This window comes from Triplophysa dalaica, chromosome 20 (genome assembly GCF_015846415.1).
Source record: "Triplophysa dalaica isolate WHDGS20190420 chromosome 20, ASM1584641v1, whole genome shotgun sequence".
NCBI classification, from domain to species: domain Eukaryota; kingdom Metazoa; phylum Chordata; class Actinopteri; order Cypriniformes; family Nemacheilidae; genus Triplophysa; species Triplophysa dalaica.
In genome coordinates, this window is record NC_079561.1 from 2,225,001 (window position 1) to 2,248,481 (window position 23,481).

General features: G+C 37.5%; 1 protein-coding gene across 1 annotated transcript in view; it reads left to right on the top strand.

Moving 5' to 3' along the window:
* dgkaa (diacylglycerol kinase, alpha a) overlaps window positions 1-22,964 on the top strand; it is a 24,769-nt gene extending 1,805 nt beyond the window's left edge. The window contains exons 2-24 of the mRNA XM_056732634.1: window positions 7,337-7,424; window positions 7,728-7,804; window positions 9,699-9,828; window positions 10,166-10,240; window positions 10,339-10,388; window positions 10,572-10,646; window positions 11,239-11,355; window positions 14,158-14,275; window positions 14,838-14,926; window positions 15,266-15,379; window positions 15,643-15,741; window positions 16,849-16,935; window positions 17,238-17,311; window positions 17,400-17,474; window positions 17,626-17,711; window positions 17,852-17,941; window positions 18,301-18,461; window positions 19,045-19,109; window positions 19,230-19,320; window positions 20,481-20,658; window positions 21,067-21,184; window positions 21,567-21,627; window positions 21,808-22,964. Coding sequence (XP_056588612.1) covers window positions 7,358-7,424; window positions 7,728-7,804; window positions 9,699-9,828; window positions 10,166-10,240; window positions 10,339-10,388; window positions 10,572-10,646; window positions 11,239-11,355; window positions 14,158-14,275; window positions 14,838-14,926; window positions 15,266-15,379; window positions 15,643-15,741; window positions 16,849-16,935; window positions 17,238-17,311; window positions 17,400-17,474; window positions 17,626-17,711; window positions 17,852-17,941; window positions 18,301-18,461; window positions 19,045-19,109; window positions 19,230-19,320; window positions 20,481-20,658; window positions 21,067-21,184; window positions 21,567-21,627; window positions 21,808-21,888 — 2,178 coding nt within the window. The 5' untranslated portion in view covers window positions 7,337-7,357 and the 3' untranslated portion in view covers window positions 21,889-22,964. The remainder of the gene's footprint in view (window positions 1-7,336; window positions 7,425-7,727; window positions 7,805-9,698; window positions 9,829-10,165; window positions 10,241-10,338; window positions 10,389-10,571; window positions 10,647-11,238; window positions 11,356-14,157; window positions 14,276-14,837; window positions 14,927-15,265; window positions 15,380-15,642; window positions 15,742-16,848; window positions 16,936-17,237; window positions 17,312-17,399; window positions 17,475-17,625; window positions 17,712-17,851; window positions 17,942-18,300; window positions 18,462-19,044; window positions 19,110-19,229; window positions 19,321-20,480; window positions 20,659-21,066; window positions 21,185-21,566; window positions 21,628-21,807) is intronic.
* The last annotated feature ends 517 nt before the right edge of the window (window positions 22,965-23,481 follow it).

The window sequence follows — 23,481 nt, forward strand, 5'->3', positions numbered from 1 at the left end:
CAACGCAATAATTGTTAATGCTTTCATTTTTCAGTTGCCTGAGTCAATTGCGACGGCTGTCTATGATTTTAATGCAATCTTAATCACTTCGCCCATGGCTTTGACTCTTGATATTGCTCTGTGTGGGCAGGAGACTAGCACAGCAGTTGCTGTACGTGTGCTCTCTGTAGTGTTCTCTCACTGTGGGTGTAGGCGCGTTTCTAACATGTGTCTCCTCAAGCGTGCGTCTTTGCACAAACCGCGCAACAGACTTCACTGGAGGAGGATGACACGCTCGCTGTTCTGCAAGCTCAGGCGTGTCTGCAAGCAGGCAGTGTCTTTGAAAGGGTTTCCTGCAACGAGCAGAGGCCCCTTTGCCTTTACAAAAAAACTCGTCCTGCCACAACTCTTTCCATTGAAAAAGTGTACCATACATGCAGAGAGCGCATCTCTTGTTTTAAATAGGGTGTGACTTGTATAGATAGATCACTGCCTTACTGTCTGTGTCTTTTTGCCCTTTTCTGCATTACTGCCATGAAAGCAAAACGTCAGCGTTTAGTAGGCAAAGCTGTTTTTTTAGTTTGCCTGGCATTTGGTTTGCCTGCTGTTTGAGCATATCTGCCCCATGAGTCAGGTTAGTTTATTTGCGCCAGGGTTATTTTGGTCTACTAAAATTAAAACGTGGAAAATGTTTCTGTTCATTGAAATCAAATAAAATCGCTTTCCTGTAGCTCAGTGGTAAGAGCATTGTGTTTACAACACCACGGTCGTGAGTTCGATCCCAGGGGATTACACAAACTTAGAAACAAATGTATAGGATAATGCAATGTAAATCGCTTTGGATATAATGCATGAATGTAAATGTGAAATATTGACCTAAAAATGATTGAAAAGGAAAAATTTAAATGTCGCCTAAAATTAACTTAAATAAATTTAAAGCACTAAAATTATTATAATAAACAAAAGCTCAAATAAAACTAAAATAAAAATGTATTATTCTTATATAGCAAAATAAACCAATAAATTATAAAATGACAAAAGGATATACCAAATTGTTATAACTTTAACTAAAAAACTGAAACTAAAAATCTAAAAATTAAAGCTGATTTAAAATATTGATAAAACTCAAATTAAACTATAAAAACTCTGATTCGTGCTTCTCCCCTGTATATAGTTTCATAGCAACTGTACAGAAAACAGCTGGAATACATCTCCATAAGTGGTGTAAACCTGATACAGTATGAGCTTTGTGCATGAGTTAAAATGGCCAGCCCAACATGAGACAAAAAATGGGATAAGAATGATCCCCTTTGAGGTTAATGATTCACACTTTCATCAGCAGATTGATGCAAAGCAGTCTGTTTGTAGTTGAAGCGTAGGTGGATTGGGGTGGCGGGGAAACCCGTTTCTGCTGACCGGGCTTTCCTTCCCCTTTTAACACCCTTCATCATTCCTGTCCTGGCAACGGTCTGAGGCAGCGCAGCTGATGGGGAAACTCGTTCCATAGCAACCAGTGTTGCAAAACCTTTTTAGTGAGCTGATGCATTAATGTGATTTGATTTATCCTGATAAAGATCTACTCATAACAAGCTATTTTTCTTCATTATTACGGAAAAAAAGGAAAAACATTTGTGATCTCAATAGCTCTGTAATGTTGTTTATCCTAGACAGCAGAGGTCAAATAGAGACTTGCTTAAATGACTAAATGGAGTGATCTCATCTAGATTTTAGAGGTTGTCAAGATTGACTCGCAGATCGGCCAAGATACCAAATGTCTGCAAAGACACTTTGCAAGATGTAAACAGGTCTAGAGGCATTTCTGGTTTCTTTATTTTATTTTTTAAATCTTACATAAAAGGTCCAGTGTATGAAATTTTGTGACATCTAGCGGTGAGGTTGTGAATTGCCTCCAACGGCTCAATCCATCCCTCACCCCTCCATTTTCGAAGCACAACGGTGGCTGACACAGAACTAAGATGTCATTACATTTTCACTTCTTTTCAAAGGAGAGACCGTATTTAGGAAATGCACTCTGTAGAATAGTTTGTCTGTTTATGGCTACTGTAGAAAAAACATGGAGAATACCGTGTAAGGGGACCCGCTTTCTGTACTAATACAGTTCAAAGTAGGGAAGGAAGGAGGCGGGAATCGTTGAACATTAAATAAACTTACAATAAACTAAACAAAAAAATAAAACTATAAACTAAAAAACAGTAACTAAATAAAAAATAAACTAACAATAACACGGAAGTAAAAGGCCGGCAACCAACTCACGGCCACAAGAACATAAATACAAACTAAACATATGTCCGGGCCCGGTCCTCTCTCATCAGCAGTCCTCTTTCTCCGCCTCTTATGCTCCCGATCTCCTCCGTGAGATATACGGGACTGGTGTGCGCACAGCTGATTTCCACCATCACTCACGCCACCGGCCCCTCCTCGTTGCCTCGCAGCTCTCGTCCCGCCTTCCTCATTAGACGTACATTTACATTTATGCATTTGGCAAATGCTTTTATCCAAAGTGACTTACATTGCATTATCCTATACATTTGTTTCTAAGTATGTGCAATCCCCTGGGATCGAAACCACAACCTTGCGTTGTTAAAACAATGCTCTTACCACTGAGCCACAGGAAAGCTGTACATCTTCCGAAGTGGTCTACATATTGTATTACTGTATGAGATCAGTTGTTTTTGTTTTCACAATGTTTCTACTGAGATCTTCATTAAGGCCCTCGAGCTATTAAAGAGCAATAAAATGTTCCTTTGTGAATAACAGCTTTAACACTTGAGTTTATGAAGTATTGCTGATAGAAAACAGTAGGTTCCCACAAGGACAGGGAACAGCTTGTCCAAACAACTCTAAGCTTTTGAAAGTATCAGTTCTAAATATAGATTTGAAAGGCATTGTAAAGGAAACTAAAGCTAACAGACTACTAACTAACGCGAACAGCTGACATTGAAGAATTTTTGCAGAAATGTTATATTTTGCCTGAGAGCCTCACGCCCTCGGTCTGGTGTTCTACGTCCAGCTTTTCTGCTAGGTTGAAAATCTAATTTTAAAGGCTGAGATAGGAAGTGTGGCTTGGCTGTGGAGTTCAACTTGTTTGTCTTATGCAACAATGATCATTGCAAAACAAAAATAGAAATGCTAACATCATGGTTTTGATATTATTTTATTATTTTATTCTGATATTTATTATATATATTTTTTTTAAATTGATTTGGAGAAATGTGTCTAATTAATCTAAATCTTGAGGTAGATGCACTGTTACTTAACTTTAAACTCAAATGAAGATATTTTGAAGAAAGTTGGTAACCGAACAGTGACAGCACCCATTTTCTCGCACAGCTTTTGTGTCCATACAATTGAAGTCAATGGCTGCAGCCACTGTTTGGTTACCAACTTTCTTCAAAATATCTTCTTTTGTGTTTTGCTGGAAAACAAATATTAAGAGAATTGCAAATGAACTAGAAATGTTAACAAATTATTTATAGTATTGATGTTTGGAAAAAACCTTTTACTGCCAACCACACATTTACAACAGGAAGCGAAAATAATGCTACAATACACAATACAGGGGAATCTCTGACTTCACTAACGGAAACTATTCATCACTAAAGAACGCCAGTCTACCACTTCCGTTATGTAACAGACGTGTTTACCTGTTAGGTTTGTGAAAGCATACAAAAGAAACTTATGACCTATCTAATGTTTCACATTTCACATCAGAGATGCTTCTGTACGTTTCTATATGTATTTTGCAATAATGACTGGTAGCATATCATCCCATTAAAATAATACATTTGAGTTTTTACATATTGAGTTAAAATGTGTGATGCAAGATGCCGTGGAGTGATACCAGAGGCATGAAACTAGTGCAGCATGGACACGAAAGCAAATGTATTCGTATCGCTTTTGTAAAAATGACTGGCAACTCTTTCTAAATAAACAGAAACGATTGCCAGTCCAGCAGAGACATGCTATGATCTTATACACTGTTTGTGTGGGTGGTCTAAAATCACATGGACATTTGGATGCTGAGCTAAAAGCATCATCCGCTGTGCGACACTGCACTGGTGTTTATTAAATCCGAGATTTTTCTCCCCCCATAAAAGAGGGCTACGCATGCAAATGAGCAATCAGGAAGAGCAGAATCAGATTACTGTTCTTCTGCGCTCAACCCAAACAATTAGAGAGACTGGAGGATAGAAAGAGACCTCAGACATCAGCAAACATTAACAGCATGGATGTGAAAAAAACACATTCATAAATACTGTGGAAAACCTGGATGACTTTCTTTCTTCTGCAGAACACAAAAGAAGAGGTTTTGAAGAATGTTGGTAACCAAACAACATAAGACCCCATTGACCTCCATTGTGGAAACGTGTCTCAAAATATCTTCTTTTGTGTTCCACAGAAGAAAGTCAAACAACATGGGATTGAACAGCATGGGTGAATAACAAAGAACTTTTTTGGGGGGGTGAAATATCCCTTTAAAGGTCCTAATATGGCTTCATTTTAATCACGGAAAATACATAGGCTATTTGATTTACTATGGTTTGTGCCGACATTTCTTTATAAGATTTCTTTATTTAAATACAAATCTGAACATTAAAATATTACCATAACTAAATTAAATGTTAACATCTTTCAAGATGTTTGTATGTTTTCAGCAAAGAAGTAAGATGGATAGGCCAAAGCATGCAAAATACTTTGTCGTGCACCTGTCAGTTACACTGCCGACGACAAAAAAGTATTGGTTCTGTTTTCCCAACGTCCTGCTCTCACAAACACACGTACACACATGTACACACACCCACACACAAACACACAGGCCACACAAAGAAAGTTTCTAGGCAACGACACCAACCTTTTGAGGGAATTAACTGAGAACGGTGTGACCCTTTGTGTGCTCACATCACATGAGAGGAGTGGGTGTATATGCCAGATTCAGTCTCAGAGCCCGTAAACAACACATTACTGAACTCTTTCATTACCAGACCAGAACAAACAGCCTTTTCAGTGGATCTTACTAAAAAAAATTCCCCTGTGATCATAAAGATTTTCTTTGCTCTGTTTTTTTAAAACTTACATAAAAACGTAAAAGTACTAAAAATTGATCTATAGATTTACATGTGTTTGTTTGGTGACGTTAAAGATCTGTCAGATTGCCTGTGTTCACAGACAAAATCACTGTTATTGTACTCATACTTTTGCTATTTTTAGCGTGAAAAATATAGATCACTAGACTTGCTTTAAATAGGTCACCCTTTTATTCTTCATCAAACTGTTTGGGTTGTGTAAGTTTGAAGACACCTTAATGAATGTTCATAAGAAAAACTTCAGACCGGCACTTGTATAATCTCCCTTGACTCCCTGCTGATCCATTTTCCATCACAGATGAGACCCAGAAACATGTTGTTTCTGTCCAACACACACACAGAATGAGAGAGAGAGAGAGGGAGCGACGGAGAGATTGTGTGTTTCATTTCGTCTCTAGTTTATTAGGTCTTTATGAGTCTTGTCACCTGACATGGTACGGTCACATTCTTTGTAAGTCATACCAAGCATCACTCTCAGTTTATATTAATAAAAAAAAAGATAATATATGAAGGTTGAAAAGGCGTTTATAACATGGATCATAACTGTATAAGCCATGTGACCGTTAACACAAACGTATTCCAAGCTGAAGTTCAGATTCATCATGTTTTTTATTTGTTAGCTATACACTCGTTTCATTTATATGAAAGTTATACTCTATATGGGTATTGACATCAGTGTTGGGTGTAACTAGTTACTAAGTAATTAGTTACTGTAATTGAATTACTTTTCCATTAGAAAGTAAAGTAAGGGATTACTCTTAGTTTTTCAGTAATTTAAATACAGTTACTTTGGATGTAATTGAACTAAATACTGTGTATACAGTATATAATGTATGCAATAGTGGATAGTAATCTACGTCTAACTTTAAAATCCGTGCCTTTGTAGATAATTCTCACATGTTCAATACTTTGGTCAGTTAATAAGAGAACTTTATGTAGTTTTATATTATTTATTTGAATGAATTGTGCGTTGCTTCATGTCCATCCTTGAATCACTTAACTAATCAAGGTTGATGTAAGATATAGAAAGTAATTAGTAATAAGTAATTAAATAGTTTTTAGAGAGATTCGTTTGTACTGTAATCTAATTACACTATTGAAAATGTAATATGTAACTAGTAATTAATTACTTTTTCAGAGTAACATACCCAACACCGTTTGCCAACTGTTGTGTCCTATGAAAACAATTGTTAATAATACTATTTATATTTAGCCTTTAATATAAAGTAGCATTAGAGAGATTAACTTCATTGTATTTTTTCTACATTTTTGCTGATCACACCAAAATAAAGGTGCTTAAAAGGTTCTTCACAGCGATGCCATAGAAGAACCATTTTTGGTTTCACAAAGAACAATTCAGCCAAAAGTTCTTGGAAGTACCATCTCTTTCTTGCTTTTTATAATCTAAAAAAGCACCTTTTTTAAGTGTAATACACATTAATGTATTTGTTAACTTCCATATAAACATCATTATTTCATTTGAATTGGGTATAACTGTTTTGTATTTTTTATTTGTTCAAAGATGAAATCAAAATATTCAAACATACTTTTTTAGCAACATTATAAATAGGTCTAAAGTCCTTGTGTAGCTCTTACACATTAGTCCTATAAGTAGCTCATGTAAAGTAGCTGGCGTGTGGTTCAGTATTGTACGATTTGGGAGGCAAATTATTTGGACACATTTCTCATCTTTGTTTAACCTGAAAGAAGAAACATCATTTCTGACACCTGCTTATATTGATAATATGTTGATACGATGTTTTTAAATGTTTGTCATGGTGTTATTTAAAGCACTTTGACACATCATCTAATAACCATAGTTAATTAGCATGGGAATTATTCAGTAACCTCAAAAGGTATTTCTATAGGACACCATCACAGCTAAATGATATATATTTATTGTAACATTTACAAAAGTTGCACTGTTGTATTGACAGACATTTTCAAGCGACATTACAAATGTAAAGAACTTGGTTTAATTTGTGTATTTGGTTCTAGTTAATGCATTGAATTTTCTACTTTCTACATTAAATTTACAGATGCCTATTGCTTAGCTTACCTAAAAAAGAATTAAATGACCACACCTGTCTATTTGTGGTCTACTAAAAGAAGGAACCAAGCATTTATCACAACATAAATGTGAGTAAATGACAGGATGTGTTTGTGTGGACCGTCATTTTAATGCATCAACGTGCCTTCCAGTTTTCCATCCGTCTGTTTTCCACTCACCTGTGTCTCTGTTTCTCTTTCAGTGTTATTGAAAGGCTGTCGAGATGTCAGACTCAGACGACAGAGAGCTGAGGCCGGTCGACTTCATCCAGCTTCAGCAGTACATTGACTGTGAGTCCTGATGCCCACACACACCCCACCTACTCGCACTAAACGCTCTGCTTCATTATGAACCATGACTCACTCACAGCCCTTTAGCACCAAATCATCTCAGGGTCGAAAAACAACCTCTATATGCATCTCAGAAGCCCGCGGGCCATTTACTTATGGGTGCATATATACAGTTACTGAAAAAGAAGCGCAATAATTGGGTGAAATTGTAGACACCCACCTGTCATGGATGTTGTGTCTAAAATCATTTGATTTTGTTATATACAATAATCTCACTTTCTCATGATCTATATTGCTTTGCAGACTGCAATTTGACCGTAAAAGATGTGCTGAAGGAGTTTAATGCAGATGGCAGATTAGCCAAGTACAGACATGGAGAGGTGAGTGGGTGAATCGACTTTTCCGTCAGCAGCTCGTTATTTTGACAGCATGTTAAGTAGTCGAGTACCTGTGAAAACTTATTTTTCTCTGGTTCAGCTCCTACAAAAACAGACATGTACCTCCTTGATAAATGAGGGCTTGTATGTACATCAGTACTGGTGTTTGAAGCAATGAGATTTTTATTTTTTGTCACTTCAGACAAAAGTTTTAACAAATGCATAGTTTAACAATGCAAATGATGCTTTTCCATGCTCGGCAAATGTTTAGTACAATCAAAGTCCCAGTAAAATAATAAAATCAAGCATATAGCTAAAAGCAGCCCAGGAGCAAATTACCCTCCTCCATCCCTAGTTCCACTTCCTAGTTCCACCAGTTTTTGCCCCGAAAAGAATCATACCACCAATCTAAACTGTATTTTGATTAGGGGTGTCCCGACAAGGATTTACATAGTCGAATCAGAATTCTCACATCTTGCCTATAGTTGAGTCATAGTCGAATCAGACGTGTGTGTGCGTGCGTGCATGTGGGGACGACACCATCTGGTTATAAGGGTACAGCGCAAACTAGTGCAGCATGCAACATTGATGCACAAAAAACATCCATAACAGTGCTGTGCCATACAATACTAGAACAGATCTCACGTCAAAACTATTTTTAAAACTACAAGATAGTAATGATTTATTTTATATAAATGGGAATGTGGCACGTTCATTACCAATAAAGTGAATTTATTTACCGCATATAAAGGAGGAATGCAATAAAGCTCTAAATCTCTGTGAGATTGGTAACTTTAGTCGAATTAGGCTCCTCCTTTCAAAACATTGAATCTTCAACGATTCGGGGTCAGCCCTAATGCTAATTGTCAATCATTTTTGGCGATAGTGAACCTGACAGAATTCCAATTTTCATGAAATATTGCAGCATTTATTGTGAATATATTATCAGTATCTCTTTTAAAATTCATGTGCCCTCATTATCTTCTGTTAAAATCTGAAAATGACTATCCATCTCAAATGAAGTAAATTAGTAGGGTTCACTCCTATCCGTCTGCTGGCAGTTCCATTTCGAAATGCAACGGCTGTTATTATACGTCAAAACGCAGTGAAAAAAACAAGCCGCTCCCGCTTTTTCTCGTTTGTAATCTGTTACACTCGGATATGCATCAAAATACGGGAGTAAATACGATCACAATTTCCGGTTTACAGGAACTTTAACATTCTTAAGTATAATTCACATCCTCAAAACACAATAAGGAATAAATGATAATCTTATATGGAAATTCTTTGTCAATTCTTTTTGTCATGCAGGCAATTATGATATTTCTTTTGTACTACTATAAGAATAATTATGTCCTCGGGCCTTTGAAGTTTGAATATAATCTTTGTCTTTTTTTCTTGTTTAATTCTGTTGATAAGTAGGACAGGACTATCATACCATACAGTTAGTAGAATGAGGATTAGGTTTGTAGTGCAGAATTTAATTGGTTCTCAGATACATTCCCTTGAGAAACTCTCAGATAACATTATGGCTGTATGAGTTTCCTTATTGTGTACGTTGTGATTACCAAAATAGGAGTTATGAGAAGCCCAACAATACACTCTTGTTAAACTTTTTAAAAGAAGCATTCCTCTACTTTTTAGTAGAGTCTAAAGAAACCATTTGTGAAACCGAAAGCACAATACAGTCAAAGTTGTTCTTCTATGGCATCATTTAGCATATCTATCATAAGGGCTATATGTTGAAAACACTGTAAAAGTTTGTTATCCACATTTATATTCGTGTGCATTTGCTGTTACTGTAATGGGTGTGCCTGAGTGAAACTCATAAAGGCATTTTGTGTAGCATGACGGTTTTTATTGATCACATTTGCATTATTGCTTTACATTCACTTAGTGCATAGATGAAGAGGGTTTCCGGCTCTTCTTGAAGACATATTTGGAAGTGGACGACTTCCCAGCAAATCTGTGCCAACGCCTGTTCAAATCTTTCCAAAACTCAGAGTCGGCTAGATCAGATGAAAACAGTAAGTCAAATGTTTCCACCTCTTTGTCTGTGTCATTTGATTTAGTGAGGACGTCTATAGGTGTCACAACACCTTTATTTACAGTCTTTGTTAGTACATACCGTAAATGCCAATCACGTTTTATCCTTTAAGCTCTTTATTTATTACATTTGAAGGGAGAATTGGCATTAAAACAATGTAACTTAAGTCAATGTAAGTAAAGCTGTCAATTTGTGACATGCTGCCAAATAATATGAAAATGATTGTGTTACAAAAATCAAACAATATACATTGTTAAAAATTGATCCACAGTCTATAGAACATGGTGATATAATTCACTTTTGGTTTCTGCCTAAAGAGGATGTCTTTCTGAAGGATGTGTCCTGTTATTTCTCTCTTCTGGAAGATGGTCAACCAAGAGACAAACTTGAATGTAAATCATTTAAATAAGTTTTTTCCATTTTACTGTACATTAATATTGATTAATTTTCTGACAATTCTGGAGTCACGTCATGTGTTTTCCCCTTACAGTTTCTTTTAGACTTTATGACAGAGATGGCAATGGAGTACTGGACAGTTCGGTGGGTGTTCAAGCAAAAATATTTATAATACTTTCATGTAACACCAGGGACCAAAATAGTCTTTGTTTATGCATCATTTATTTATATTACCATTTAAATCCTCATTACGTAACAGGACGGAATCATATTCCTTTAATTTCTTTTTTGGTAACATCTTTAACCAGACATGTTTCTGTGAAACAGGAAGTGGACCGCATTATTGCCCAGATGATGCATGCAGCAAACTACCTCGGTTGGGATGTTTCTGAACTGCAGCCTGTGAGTTTGTGTGTGTGCATGTTTGGTTGTGCTTGTGAGGGCCAGATGATGCCCTTCATCTAAAAAATTAAGTGAACATTTTTAATAAAGTATCCCGTTTTAGAACAGGTCATGTCTAAAGGTGTAAATGAAGGGTTGGTTATAGAAAACAACCTCAGATTAGTATAAAACGCTTATATAGTGAACGGTCTGTATTTGCCAAGGACTAGTGAAATGTCTGCGTGCTCTGCATCAGGTTTCCAGATGCAACCACACCCTGTCGAAGAGAAATTCCTATCTCATGTGGCACGAATCAACTTGTCGTTGAGCAAAATAAGAAAAGGCAGTCAATAAGATTTGCATGATGTTGATTCTTTGACAACTCCTCATTTTGAAGTATATCACAACGATCATAAAACAATTATTATGTACTGCAAATACACTAAAGGGGTTCATATAATAAAATATAGGGCTGTCAAACGATTAATCACAATTAATCGATTGACAGCCCTAACAAAATATATTCTGATTGTAGCAGAAATGAGATTGCTTGCTCTTCACAGGCACATTTACAAAAACACATCTTCACCTACTTCTTCCCCCTTACTCTCAGGTTCTGAAAGATATGATGACAGCGATTGATTCGGACAACAGTGGAACCGTGTCATTGAAGGAATGGGTCGAGGGAGGCATGAATAACATCCCGCTGCTGGTTCTACTGGGACTAAAGGTGAGAAAACAAACAATGTGCAACTGCATGTCAGCTAGAATTTGCCAGTGTTGGGAGACTATTCGCTGTCAGAATAAAAGATCGAACGGCCATCGCTTGTGTGATATGTCTTCATGCCAGCCTGAAAAATCATTTTTTGCTTTATTTATTTTACTCTTGTGTTCAGATTTTATTCTTGATTTGAATGTTATTAGAATGTAATTGTTAACAGTTTCATAGAATTAAGATATAAGTTCTTCTTGCTTTTTGCACTAAATGTTGCTGCCGGGTGAACTGACAAATATGTCATATGAACATTAACCTTCACTTTATTGAAATTGCACAAACCTGTCTCGACAACAAATACAACAAAACAAGAACTGAGAGAACAGAGAAAAGTTTGTAATGCAGGGGCTTTCAAACTGTGGGTCGTGACCTATTCATGGGTTATGACCTATTTGTGGGTAGTGACCCACTTGTGGGTCGCACATTGGGTTAAGGTGGGTTGCAGCAAGTCACTTGTCTATTGTGGTAAATGACATAAATAGTTCAGTTTAGTTAATGGCTAGCAATGACAGTTGTTTTCGTGTAATATCATTAGGTCTTTTTGTATTGCAATCAAAATGATATATTTACATGATAAAATGACAGGGGGGTTAACACGAATGTGCATTTTTCCCCATAATTCCACAAAAATGTATTTATTTGAGATAGATTGTCTAGGTGGGAAAAAGTATAAGACCACCTGCTGTTATGCAGGGAACTTGAAGTTGAGTTTCTCTCACCGTTGTATGAGGAGCAGGACAGAGAAAACCCTTTGAGTTGAGTGGAGTTGGAGCAGAAAGATTACAGACCTCTTGTTGGGAGGTCAAATCGCTGTCAAACAGTCTGGCTACAGATGCAAAGTCAGAGAGTTGAGGAGCTATTTTCGGACCACACTAGGCTGTATCTCTGTTCAAAGATCATACAGTAAAGCCAATGCTTCTCTTTTTCAGAATGCACTCCTCGTAAAGCTTGATCACGGTTTCCCTACACACCTAAAAATACGTCGAAAAGAGAGATAAAGGGAAAGTTTTATTTATTTATTGTGTGTGAGCTCTGGGCGGCAAACACTTCGGTCCAAAAGGCTGCTGACTTTGAACTTTCTGTGCAAATACTGTCACACTTGTGTGTAAGCTGTGAAGCAATTCTTTGCACAAAAATGTGCATGCGCGTTTATATACCTTGAAAGATATGTATGGACACGGGCAAGCATTTTTAAAAGATAAGGACTTAACCAAATAGTAGTTGCTTTAAGTTACATGCTGCCCAACATTGAACATTGAACATTGAAGCGTCCATTCGTTTACATTACAAGCGAGCCACTTGGCAACTCCATCATGAAAGCTGAAGATGGCATCCATCAAGTAACGCTAGACCTCTTCCTGGCTTCACTCTCTCCATAAGTGGGAACGCTAGATATCTAATGGCAAGTACTTCAGTACAGACTGCCATTTTGCCAGTGCATGACAACACTGCCAAAAGTGTCTTTATCCATCGCAAAATGAAATGTTATAAACACCATGAATTGCTTACTAGTTCAACCCCGTATGCTAAAAACACAGCGTGTCATTGTCACACCTTACATTAATATTTAGGACTAATGTGATGTTTCACAGTTTGACCACATAACCATCAACGAAGACGTGTGAGGAAGTTGCAGTTATTGAACACGTCCGCTGTCGACACCAGTCGCTAACAGTCACTGACTGTAAAATATGGAGATGAAACACTTAAAGTCTTGCTAATATCTCTTGCGGCACGATCCAGCTCGACACATAAGCCAGGGACTTCCCGATGTGCTATTTCCACCTGCCAATCGTTGAGGTACAAGGGATATTCTGGGCCGTAGGGCCCGGTTACGTCTGCGTGGGTTTGAGTTTCAGATCTGCTGGCTGGCTGTAGATCTCTTCTGACTCATCGTAATCGAAGGTTTGACTCTATTAACAAGGCCCTTATGTGAACATGTGAGTCACAATGTCTTCAGCCCCCCTCGACACCTCCAGTCGGCCTCTGAATTCATAAAGAATAACCAGTAGGTGTGAGATTAGAATGCAACTTGTAAAAGTAGAAGATACGCGTTCGGATTACTCATAAGGCGCCTCTGTTATCCAGTGACTAATGTTGAATTTACAGTACGCTTCATCTTAACATGAGAGAGTTTTTCCTTTGTATTCCTGTAATCCAACATTTGCACTTTTAAAATGTGATTATCAGACGCACACGTCTGGCCCAAAGTTAACTTCTGGTCTGTGTTTAGTTATCAGTCTGGCTAGTGGCTAGCAATTTAATAATTTATATTATATTAATATAAAATCATGACTATTGTAAAGTTATTGTATTCAATATAATTAAAACTACTCAGCAGTTACTGATTCTTTGCAGTGGTCAACCGGAAGTCCACATAGCGTTTGTGTTGTTGCCACTGACACCGGCTATAGCTTAGAAGACTTTATGCAGATATTTAATGTGTCAACATTGAATTAAATGTTTCTCCTAAAGTTTCACAGAGGAGCCTGAACAAAAAGCAAAAGATAGTTGTTGACACAGTTAGGTAAAAAGCAATGAACTAAATGTGGATAGAATTGCCCTCAGACGTCTGTCTTTGGAGAATAAACCGAGAACTGCCATTTGACGTGTGATGTCTTTTTTTTCGGTGGTTAAAGGGTGTTTAACAGCATTTTGCATACCATGTTTACGTGACACATTTTTGCTGATTTCATTGTTGCATCTTGCAAATTTTGAGAATTCAATTTATTCTGTGTTTCTTTTTCTTTCCTCAAGGTGAACCAAAGAGATGGCCAGCATTTGTGGCGGATGAAGCATTTTAACAAGCCTGTGTACTGTAACGTGTGTCAGAATATGCTGCTGGGGCTGCGCAAACAGGGTCTCTGCTGCACCCGTGAGTAAAAATACAATCAAAGTTTAAGGTCCAGTGTTCGAAATTTAGCGACATCTAGTGGTGAGTTTGCAAACTGCAACCAAAGGCTTACTCCACCCCTCCCCCCTCCCTTTCGAAGCACGGATGCTGACACGATGTTGTCACCGTTTCGCTTCTTTGCCGCAGGAGAAAACATATTTACAAAGGTCTTTATACCCTTCTGAAGACATAGTTATGTATATTATATTGCACTTTTGTCAATAGATCATCCAAAAAAATGACACACAGCACCTTAAATACATTTTGAAGATGTAGCCTGGAAATGTGACAAGGCTATGTGACCCGCTTTTCTACCTGCGGGCCAGAGCTATGAAGTCATCAACAGGTGTCAATAGCCATGTATTTCCACCATCAATGCCAGCTACTTCAAGATGTGAGAATGCAGTTGGCCCTGACATGCACTGGCTTGCCTTGATGTGGCGCGATAGTGGCAACGGTTCCTTAACTATTTAAATAAAAACAGCAACGTTTAGTTCTGATCTGGAATCAGTTTTGTATCACAACAGTCTGCTGTAATACACAGGTTGTAAATACACAGTGCACGGCCGGTGTGCCAATAAGAACCCAGCTCCATGCAGCCGCACATATGTGAAGTCCAAGAAAGAGACAGGGGTAGGTACACAATTTCATTTGATTTTACTTGTTTTAAATATCACGCATAGGATTTAATAGTTGCGTTATGACAACTTACCCCTGTGTGGTAATATGTCCGGTTGTTGGGGCATGTTGTCATGTGCATTCTATGAACGTGAATATTTTTTCTGGGGCAATAATTGTGAACATTTTTCTAACAAAGGTGCTTGCCTATACAGACATCGATGTTCAAAGCAGACCAGAACTGAGAAATATTTATGTTGGATGTATTCAAGTAGCCCAGATCTCCTCTGTATTTGAATGACTTTAGTCAACACTGCAAATGTAAACAGCATACACACATTTGTTTGCATGCAGATTGCATCTCACGACTGGGTGAGTGGAAACTGTGATTCAGGGAAGTGCGACAGGTGTCAAAAGAAAATAAAGCATGGCCTTACTGGGAAACGCTGCATCTGGTGTCACACCCTGGTGAGACTGGTGTTTTATTGTAGTTATCGAGTTACCTGTAAATAAAAGGAAATACGATTGTATTACTACTTATAATCATTACATATTACTTTGCTAAAGTTAGATAAATGCTTGTATAACTCATTTAATCACCATAAAAATCTGTTTTCTGTAAACTATTATTTCCGTTATATGATTATATCTATCACCATTATAGTGATGGAGCATTTCACATCCAACCGTTTGTAGTTTTCATTACAATTATGTTTTTCTCTTACGTTTAGAGACATGATGAGTGTGTGACTCAGGAACCCTTAGAATGCCACTGTGGCCTTTTAAAGGACCATATTTTACCCCCGTGGGCCATATACCCCATCATTAAGGTAATATAATTCTACATTGACTGGGAACAAAGATTCCATGTTACGTGCTCGGAGAACCCTGAAAAGCGGTTTATAAATGTCATATAATGTTTATTTAATACAATTTTAAGGAAGTTAAATAACAATATAAATTAAATAGAATATTAAATAGTTATATTATTAGCCACTAGCCAAACATGGAGTGGAAGTTAACTTTGAACCCATGAGTCCGATGAAACCGTATATGCTTACATTTGCTATATATAATAATATATTTTGTTATTTACAATTAGTTTAATAGCAGACTGTTTCCCACATAAGCAAATTATTCAACAAAAAGCATTAAACATAAGCTCGTCATAATATTACGGAGCCCCTAAAGGGACGTGATGGTGAAAAAAAAATGTTTTATTTTTTTGCGTTATCCTTCACGTTTAACATTCAAAAATAGTCATTAACTTCAGTGAAACATACTGTAGTATAACTAAAACCATGTTAAATTCAGAAAGAAACATTAATGTGTGAACTGAATTTGACACTACAGTGTGTAACATTGAAGTTATTAATGATTATTTTTGTAGTAACGCTTTTCAGGTTTACTGTCACTTTGCAGACGGTCCCTTCAGAGTTGTCCATGTCATCTGCTCATATAGAGATCAATTTATATTCTCGTTTTGAGGAACACCAGGTTGTAGATCCTTGTCTAAGGATTCATGTGTTATTTGTATCATTGGTCCGGGTATCTACTACATGAACTGCTCCATTGTTAATGCAAGGAGCGGGACAACAAGGCCTGTTTGTCTTAAATCACAGAATGTTTTGAGTGATAACGCAAATTTGTTTGCGAGATAACGCAACGCTTTAAAAAATATTTTTCACTCACCTTTCATATTTTTCCACCACCGAGTCCCTATAGGGGCTCCGAATAATAGGGATAGTACAGCTTTATCAGACAGTCTGTAAAGTGTTATGACTGCACTGAGTAGTCATTTTATTTTTCTAAAAAACACAATTGTGTAGTTTTAACCACCTCTATAAGACCTGTCAAGAAAAAACACAATAATGCAATGCTTTAATTCTTCTGTGTTCACCGGTTCTGTTGTTTGTGTCGTCTGTGTATTTTCTCAGGAGAGGCAGAACAGCATTAAGAATGGATGTTCAGTTGCAGGTGATGATAGTGAGCTCAACACTACACCTGACGGACAGATACTACAGGTAGGACACGGTCTGGACTGTCTGTCTAATGTCACCCGACACAATTGCAAAAATACCGATTTGATATCTAAAACATTTTCGTCCTCCCATTGGTCGGACAGCAGATAGTCCTGCTCCAGACTCACACTATTGGTTGAGCTGTGTCAGACAACATAAACAAGCAAACAATTTTAACAACATCCTTTTGCTCATTTCTCTTATGCTGTTCTTTAGAAAAGAAAGTTTAGAAGGTATTTCCGGCCAGGACAACAGATTCAATAAGATCATTGTGACAGTAACACACAGCTTATGTGCCCACACAGATAAGCCCAATTCCTGACACACATCCACTTTTGGTGTTTGTCAACCCTAGAAGTGGCGGAAAGCAAGGAGAGAGGTGAGCTAATCCTTTACAAAGTGACATCGAGCTGGTATTGTTATCATGTACATGCTTTCATGTTCTTTCAATAATAATGCTTTTACAGAATCCTTCGTAAATTCCAATACTTGTTGAATCCTCTGCAAGTTTACAATCTTAACAACGGCGGACCAGGACCAGGGTAAAGATTTCTTCACAACTCTAGTATATTTGATTTGTGCGCCATTTTATCTTCCGTGTGTCCTGCATTCTCTCGATTGAATTTTTTGTTGCTTACATGGTGTTATTGCGTACCTTTAAGGTTTTAATCTGTAGCAATTTATGCCCATCAGGTTACATTTCTTCAAAGGTCTAGATCACTACAGGATATTAGTCTGTGGAGGAGACGGCACAGTGGGCTGGATTCTGGACGCCATAGGTTGAAAACTCAATCTTTGAGTCTTTGATACTCCCAGTTCGGAAAAAAGAAAAGGCTTTTGAGATTTTAGCATGATAGTAAAGGTGTTTACCTTGGTCTCGCTTCACTTTCAACTAACCATTTTCATTTCCTCACTGAAGATAAAGCCAACCTGTCGGTGCGCCCCCCTGTGGCGGTGCTTCCTCTGGGAACAGGAAATGATCTGGCTCGGTGTCTGCGATGGGGTGGAGGTGAGCTTACTACAAGTTGTGCTCTATACACTCTTTCGTTGAACCTTTGACAAAGGAATAAGAAGAAATCTTTGACAAAATATTATATCTAAACCACCCTAAAACATTAACATTGTCACATGGACTAAAAGCGACGTATAACAATTTCTGTTTTCCTCTGTAATGTTGAAATTGTTATTTGGCTGCAAGTTATTTATTGTGTGTTTTATTATGTGTTCATAATTTATAACTTTACAGACTTCTGCCTCTTATGATTTACTGTGCACGTGCGCTTGATTCACGTTACGAGAATAACATATTTCCATAGACCTGCCATGTATGTGTTCAGAAAGCAGTTCTTATCAGTCCTCTGGTTCTAGGTTATGATGGCATGGATCTGGGCCGAATCCTGAAAGACATGGAGGGGAGTTCTATGGTGTCGATGGACCGCTGGAGCGTGCAGGTGATTACGGACAAAGACCAGGACAGAGGTGACCCAGTGCCCTACGAAATCATCAACAATTATTTCTCCATCGGAGTGGTAAGACACATTCAGTGCTGGATACAGTCAACAAATTACGTTTCAAATTGCTTCAGTAGCATTTTAAGCAAAGTTTAAACTTGAGCGTCGGACCTCTGCCAAAGCCTACGCGTCCGGTTCAAAAGACAATGACCACTAGGCGTCAGTGTCCATGGGCGTGTTGCTTGTGTAACCAAGACAAGAGCGGAAGAAGAAGCAGCACGTTTGAAAAGCATTAGCAGTGATAGCAGCAAGTAAACAGTAACTTATGTTGCAGATTTGACATGTTTACAGCACAAATATTTTACTGAGATAATTCATTCGGAAAGGAGTCGTTTGAGTAAACATGACGCAGTTTTTGACCTGAGGGAGGGGTTCAAACAGACCAATCACAACCCTTGCGGTCCGCGTTGAGTTGACGCGTTGTTACATTTTTGCAGAGGTGCGCGTCATGCTACGGCATAGGGTACGCGGCTCCGACGATCGAGTATAAACTGAACTTTAGCGATGATAAAATAGTCACATTTGATCAATAAAATGTGTTCTTTCTGAAATCGTACATTGTCTAGTCGTGAAAATATTTACTTTTGTGTTTATATGACAGGATGCGTCTATTGCTCATCGCTTCCACACCATGAGAGAGAAACATCCTCAGAAGTTTAACAGCAGGTGGGCATCAGATCTACCATCATTATTGCTTTTTGTTGATTGTGTTTATAATAACATACAATATAATAATGTGCTATTTTTAATAATTGAATAGTAAAACCACTCGGCTGTTTTTTTCAGAATGAAGAACAAACTTTGGTACTTCGAATTTGCCACCTCTGAGACCATCTCTGGATCTTGTAAGAAGCTGAAGGAGTGTCTCACCATTGAGGTGAGATATTTCAACACCCAACGTGCCTCATGAAGAGAATTGTAAAAAGACAATGGGCCTCATTCATGAAACATATATGAGTAAATTCCGAGTAATATGCGCGTAAAACAGACCTTCATGAAAACTTTCATTCGGATTCACAAATATTTCGTAAAGTAATACTTTCGTAGTAAGATGCGTGTATGTTAATGAATTCCAATCTTTCGTAAACAGGGCGCACGCACGCCCATTCACAATTAGCAGAATCCCCGCCTTTTATAGATACGCAAATTACGTATCTAGGAATGATGTAATCCTCTGGACTTCACTCTGGTTTTGCCACATTATATTGCATAAGCATAATATACTAAAAGCCTATATGCTTACCAAAAAAAAATATCCGCGTTATTCCGGATATGCATTTGTTGCTGTGATTGAGAATATCCGCAACAGTCCGCCTACTTGTTACTAGTATCTTATTTCGAAGAATATAACTTAATATTAAAATGCAGTAACCATTAATATTAACTTCTCGACTGTTGTGTGTGTATGATGGTTGGTCAATGTAGTGTTTGTCCCGCCACTTCTCCATTGTGATTGGACGGCAGTGCAAAAAAGTACATTGACGAGCAGCTCTGCGTTTTACCCAATGTTAACAAAAATATTAAAGACAAGGCAAAAGTACGCATGAAATATTGTTATCATACATGGTACAGCAAAATTCAGCGTAATCATTTTTGTCTAAAAGAATACAGAAGGTCACTTGCGATTTTACGCACTATTTACATGTGGTATGGAGCAGGTGTACATTTCTTTCGTACCAACTAATATTTTGAAAATACGAACATTTTCATGAATACGAAAATGTACGTAAAAAAAATCGTTCTGATCCTGTTTCATCAATGAGGCCCATTGATGGATTCGTTCTTGTCCTGTTTCCTCTTTCCTTGGGTTTTGCATCCGCATTGTCATGGAATTTGGATAAATCGGCTTCAGGTATTAGCTGTCTCCTGGAGCTCTGCTGTTGCCAGGCCCATTTCAATCTACCAGATCGAGGGCTTTAATTCGGTCCTTGAACAAAACGCAATTCATTACTTAAAAATGTGCTTACACAAGCATTTGGCTTGAAATATTGGGAATTCAAAATATGAAAACCAAGCATATTGTCTGACTTTATACAGTGTTGTGGGACACCGTTGGATCTCAGTAATCTCTCCCTGGAGGGTATAGCTGTCCTCAACATTCCCAGCATGCACGGCGGGTCCAACCTGTGGGGTGAAGCCAAAAAAAGTGACAAAGCAGACCAGGAGTTGCCTGAGGTCATCGTTGACCCTGAAGTCTTAAAAGTGACCCCGCAGGGTAGGTTGGTTCCCAAACAGCAACTGTTAAAGGGATTTATCTTGATATGAAAACATACTGTATTTTCAAAAAGTCATAAAAGAAACATAGATTTAAGAAAGCAGCGAAGTATTTCGCTTGTTTTCTGATATTAGAACCACAAATTCGATTAATGACTGTTTCAGCAACTTGGGCGTAGTGTTTTGCGAGCATGTAATGCAGGCTCCACAAAAAGGCTGTTATTAAAGAGGCGAAGGAAACTATATTTAACCGTAAACCCACGGCTCACAAGTGCAGAGGCACATGGGAGCAAAAACAGGCCCATTTAATTGTTCGGGTCAGAAAGTGGGTGTGATCATAATGTGAATTCTGACTACATTATAATTGTTTATAAAAAATATTGTATGACATGTTGCTCCGTCCACACAGACATCAGTGATAAGCGCATGGAGGTGGTGGGTTTGGAAGGAGCCATTGAAATGGGACGGATATACACAGGGCTGAAGAGCGCCGTCCGACTCGCCAAAACATCTCAGATTACCATAAAGTGAGACAAACTGTTTCAGACAATTCATAAATGAACCGGGTGCCCGTTCAGGCTTATGAGGAAAACCAAGCTCATAGTGGCACGAACAAGCCAAGACGTGCACAGACATGGCTATAACTGGCCCTTGCTGTATGGTTCATTAACAAAGTCATTATTTGCATTTTATTGAAATGTAAACTATTTCATTTACATCACAGACATTCTTTTGTTATGTAATAGAGGTGATCAGATGGCCAACTTAATGTAACTTTTACTATTGACTGTGTGAAATATGCGTTCATGGCATAATTCATTATTTTTGGTCATTTTTATTGCATAAAAGAATGAATAATAAGGTGTAGATGTTTTTGGTTGTTATTCAAAAATGCACTCTTGTTTGCAGGACAAATAAACCAATGCCCATGCAGATTGATGGAGAGCCGTGGATGCAGCCACCTTGTACAGTGAGTGCCCTCAACCGCTATCCAAAATGTTGACACTCTAAACACTTTGAATTTTAATGATAAGGCCTTTTTATGATTTTTTTATGTGCAAATATGTATATTTTGTTTAGATAAATCATTTCTTTAAGCAAGATTTTACTCCCCATGGTTGTTTTATCCATTTTATTTTCTCTTTCTCAGATTCATATCAGGCATAAGAACCAAGCCAATATGCTGATGGGCCCTCAAGCCAAATCCACGGGCTTTTTCAACCTGAAATAGTTTACCCATACCTGTCCAATGCTATGTATGAAAGATGCTGTACAAATCTGTGTGCATTATCAGGTTAATGGACAAGTCTGTTTAAGGTCTTATTTGATCTCTGCAACAAATCCTTAATAAGGTTTCAGTTTTTATTTATACTGTTTTAGGTGATAGCTCCTACATGCAGTGATGGTTTCACAGATCTCTTCCTCAGCCCATCTTAACATGAATTGTGCATCAAACTGTACTTTCTTTAAAGAAATGTAGTTGTCTTAAACAGTAGATCATGCAATTTTTCGCATGGATTTTGTTTTGCTGTGACGCATGTATTGCACAGTTCATTCCAAGTAAATACGTTTTTTTTTAGATCTTCATATGCATCCACTATATAGATTGGTTGCTAAAGTTTGATGCACAGTCTATTCAGTGGCTTTGCTGTATAGGTGATTTTAAAAGGACTGCTATGCCAATATCGCATAGCCTTTTTTCTTTGTTTTTAGTTTATAAAGTAAATAATCTTTATAAAATCATTATATATGTCACGATTAATCCAGGTGCCCACCTAAGCAAGGGGCCCTGTGCTCTTTGCCATCAGAAAACAACAACTAGATTGAATTGTAATTTAATTGCTGTATACACCATAAGAAGCAGGTGTAATGGTTAGATAATATGTTGAAACAGAATTAACAGTATAATGTATAAATTATTTTATTGGGTCAATTTATTGTATCCAGAATGTATTGAGTCAGTTCGGTAAAACTGATTTTTCATACATTTGCACAGTGTGGATGAAAAGTAATGTATTTAGTGTGCAAACGCTCCTTAAATTCAGATAATTAATCGGTCAATTTGTGGTTATAGATAGCATGTTTCACACTTTCTCTTTTATATACTCTTTGGGTTTGCTGTACAGAACACTTAAGGCAGTGGTTCTTAACTCCTAAATAAAATGAGCTGTGCTGTGGGTCCCAAAGACCAATATTGAGAATCACTGATTTAATGCACTCCGTCAGGCTTCATTTCATGCCGCTCTTGAAAAGGCAGAAATTCTCTTAATTTTGTGAATTTGTCCGAATAAACATTTCAATGTTTAATTTTTGTCTTTGTGTCAATTCGTCTTGCTGCCAAAAGATTATTATGTAAATTTCCCAGAGCGCTGGTTATTCCGCCAGCCAGCACCAGGGGGCATCATTGGGTTGAAATAATTGAACACCATACTCAACCAAGATGTTCAGTGCTGCATAAATGAGTTTGTGATTTTATGGTTAACGATGCAATATAATTACTGAAATGATAAAACAGACAGGCTTACTATTCCTAACATAATTAACCGAATTACATTCTGGTAGTCAGTCCCACATCGCTAAAATCGAATCCTTCATGTCCTTCAATTCGCTTTCATGAGGCTCATCATATTAATCTAGAATTGAGCAATTTGAACATTTTCAATCGTGACACATTCACAAAACATCCTATCTCTTAAACACAAACGTACAACGTGTAAAAAATATCGTAAACCCGAAATATGTGCAAAATAAGTTACATGCGAAGGTAATTAATGCTATTTACGCTTGCAAAAAAATACGTATGGCGGCAATATGCATTTAAACA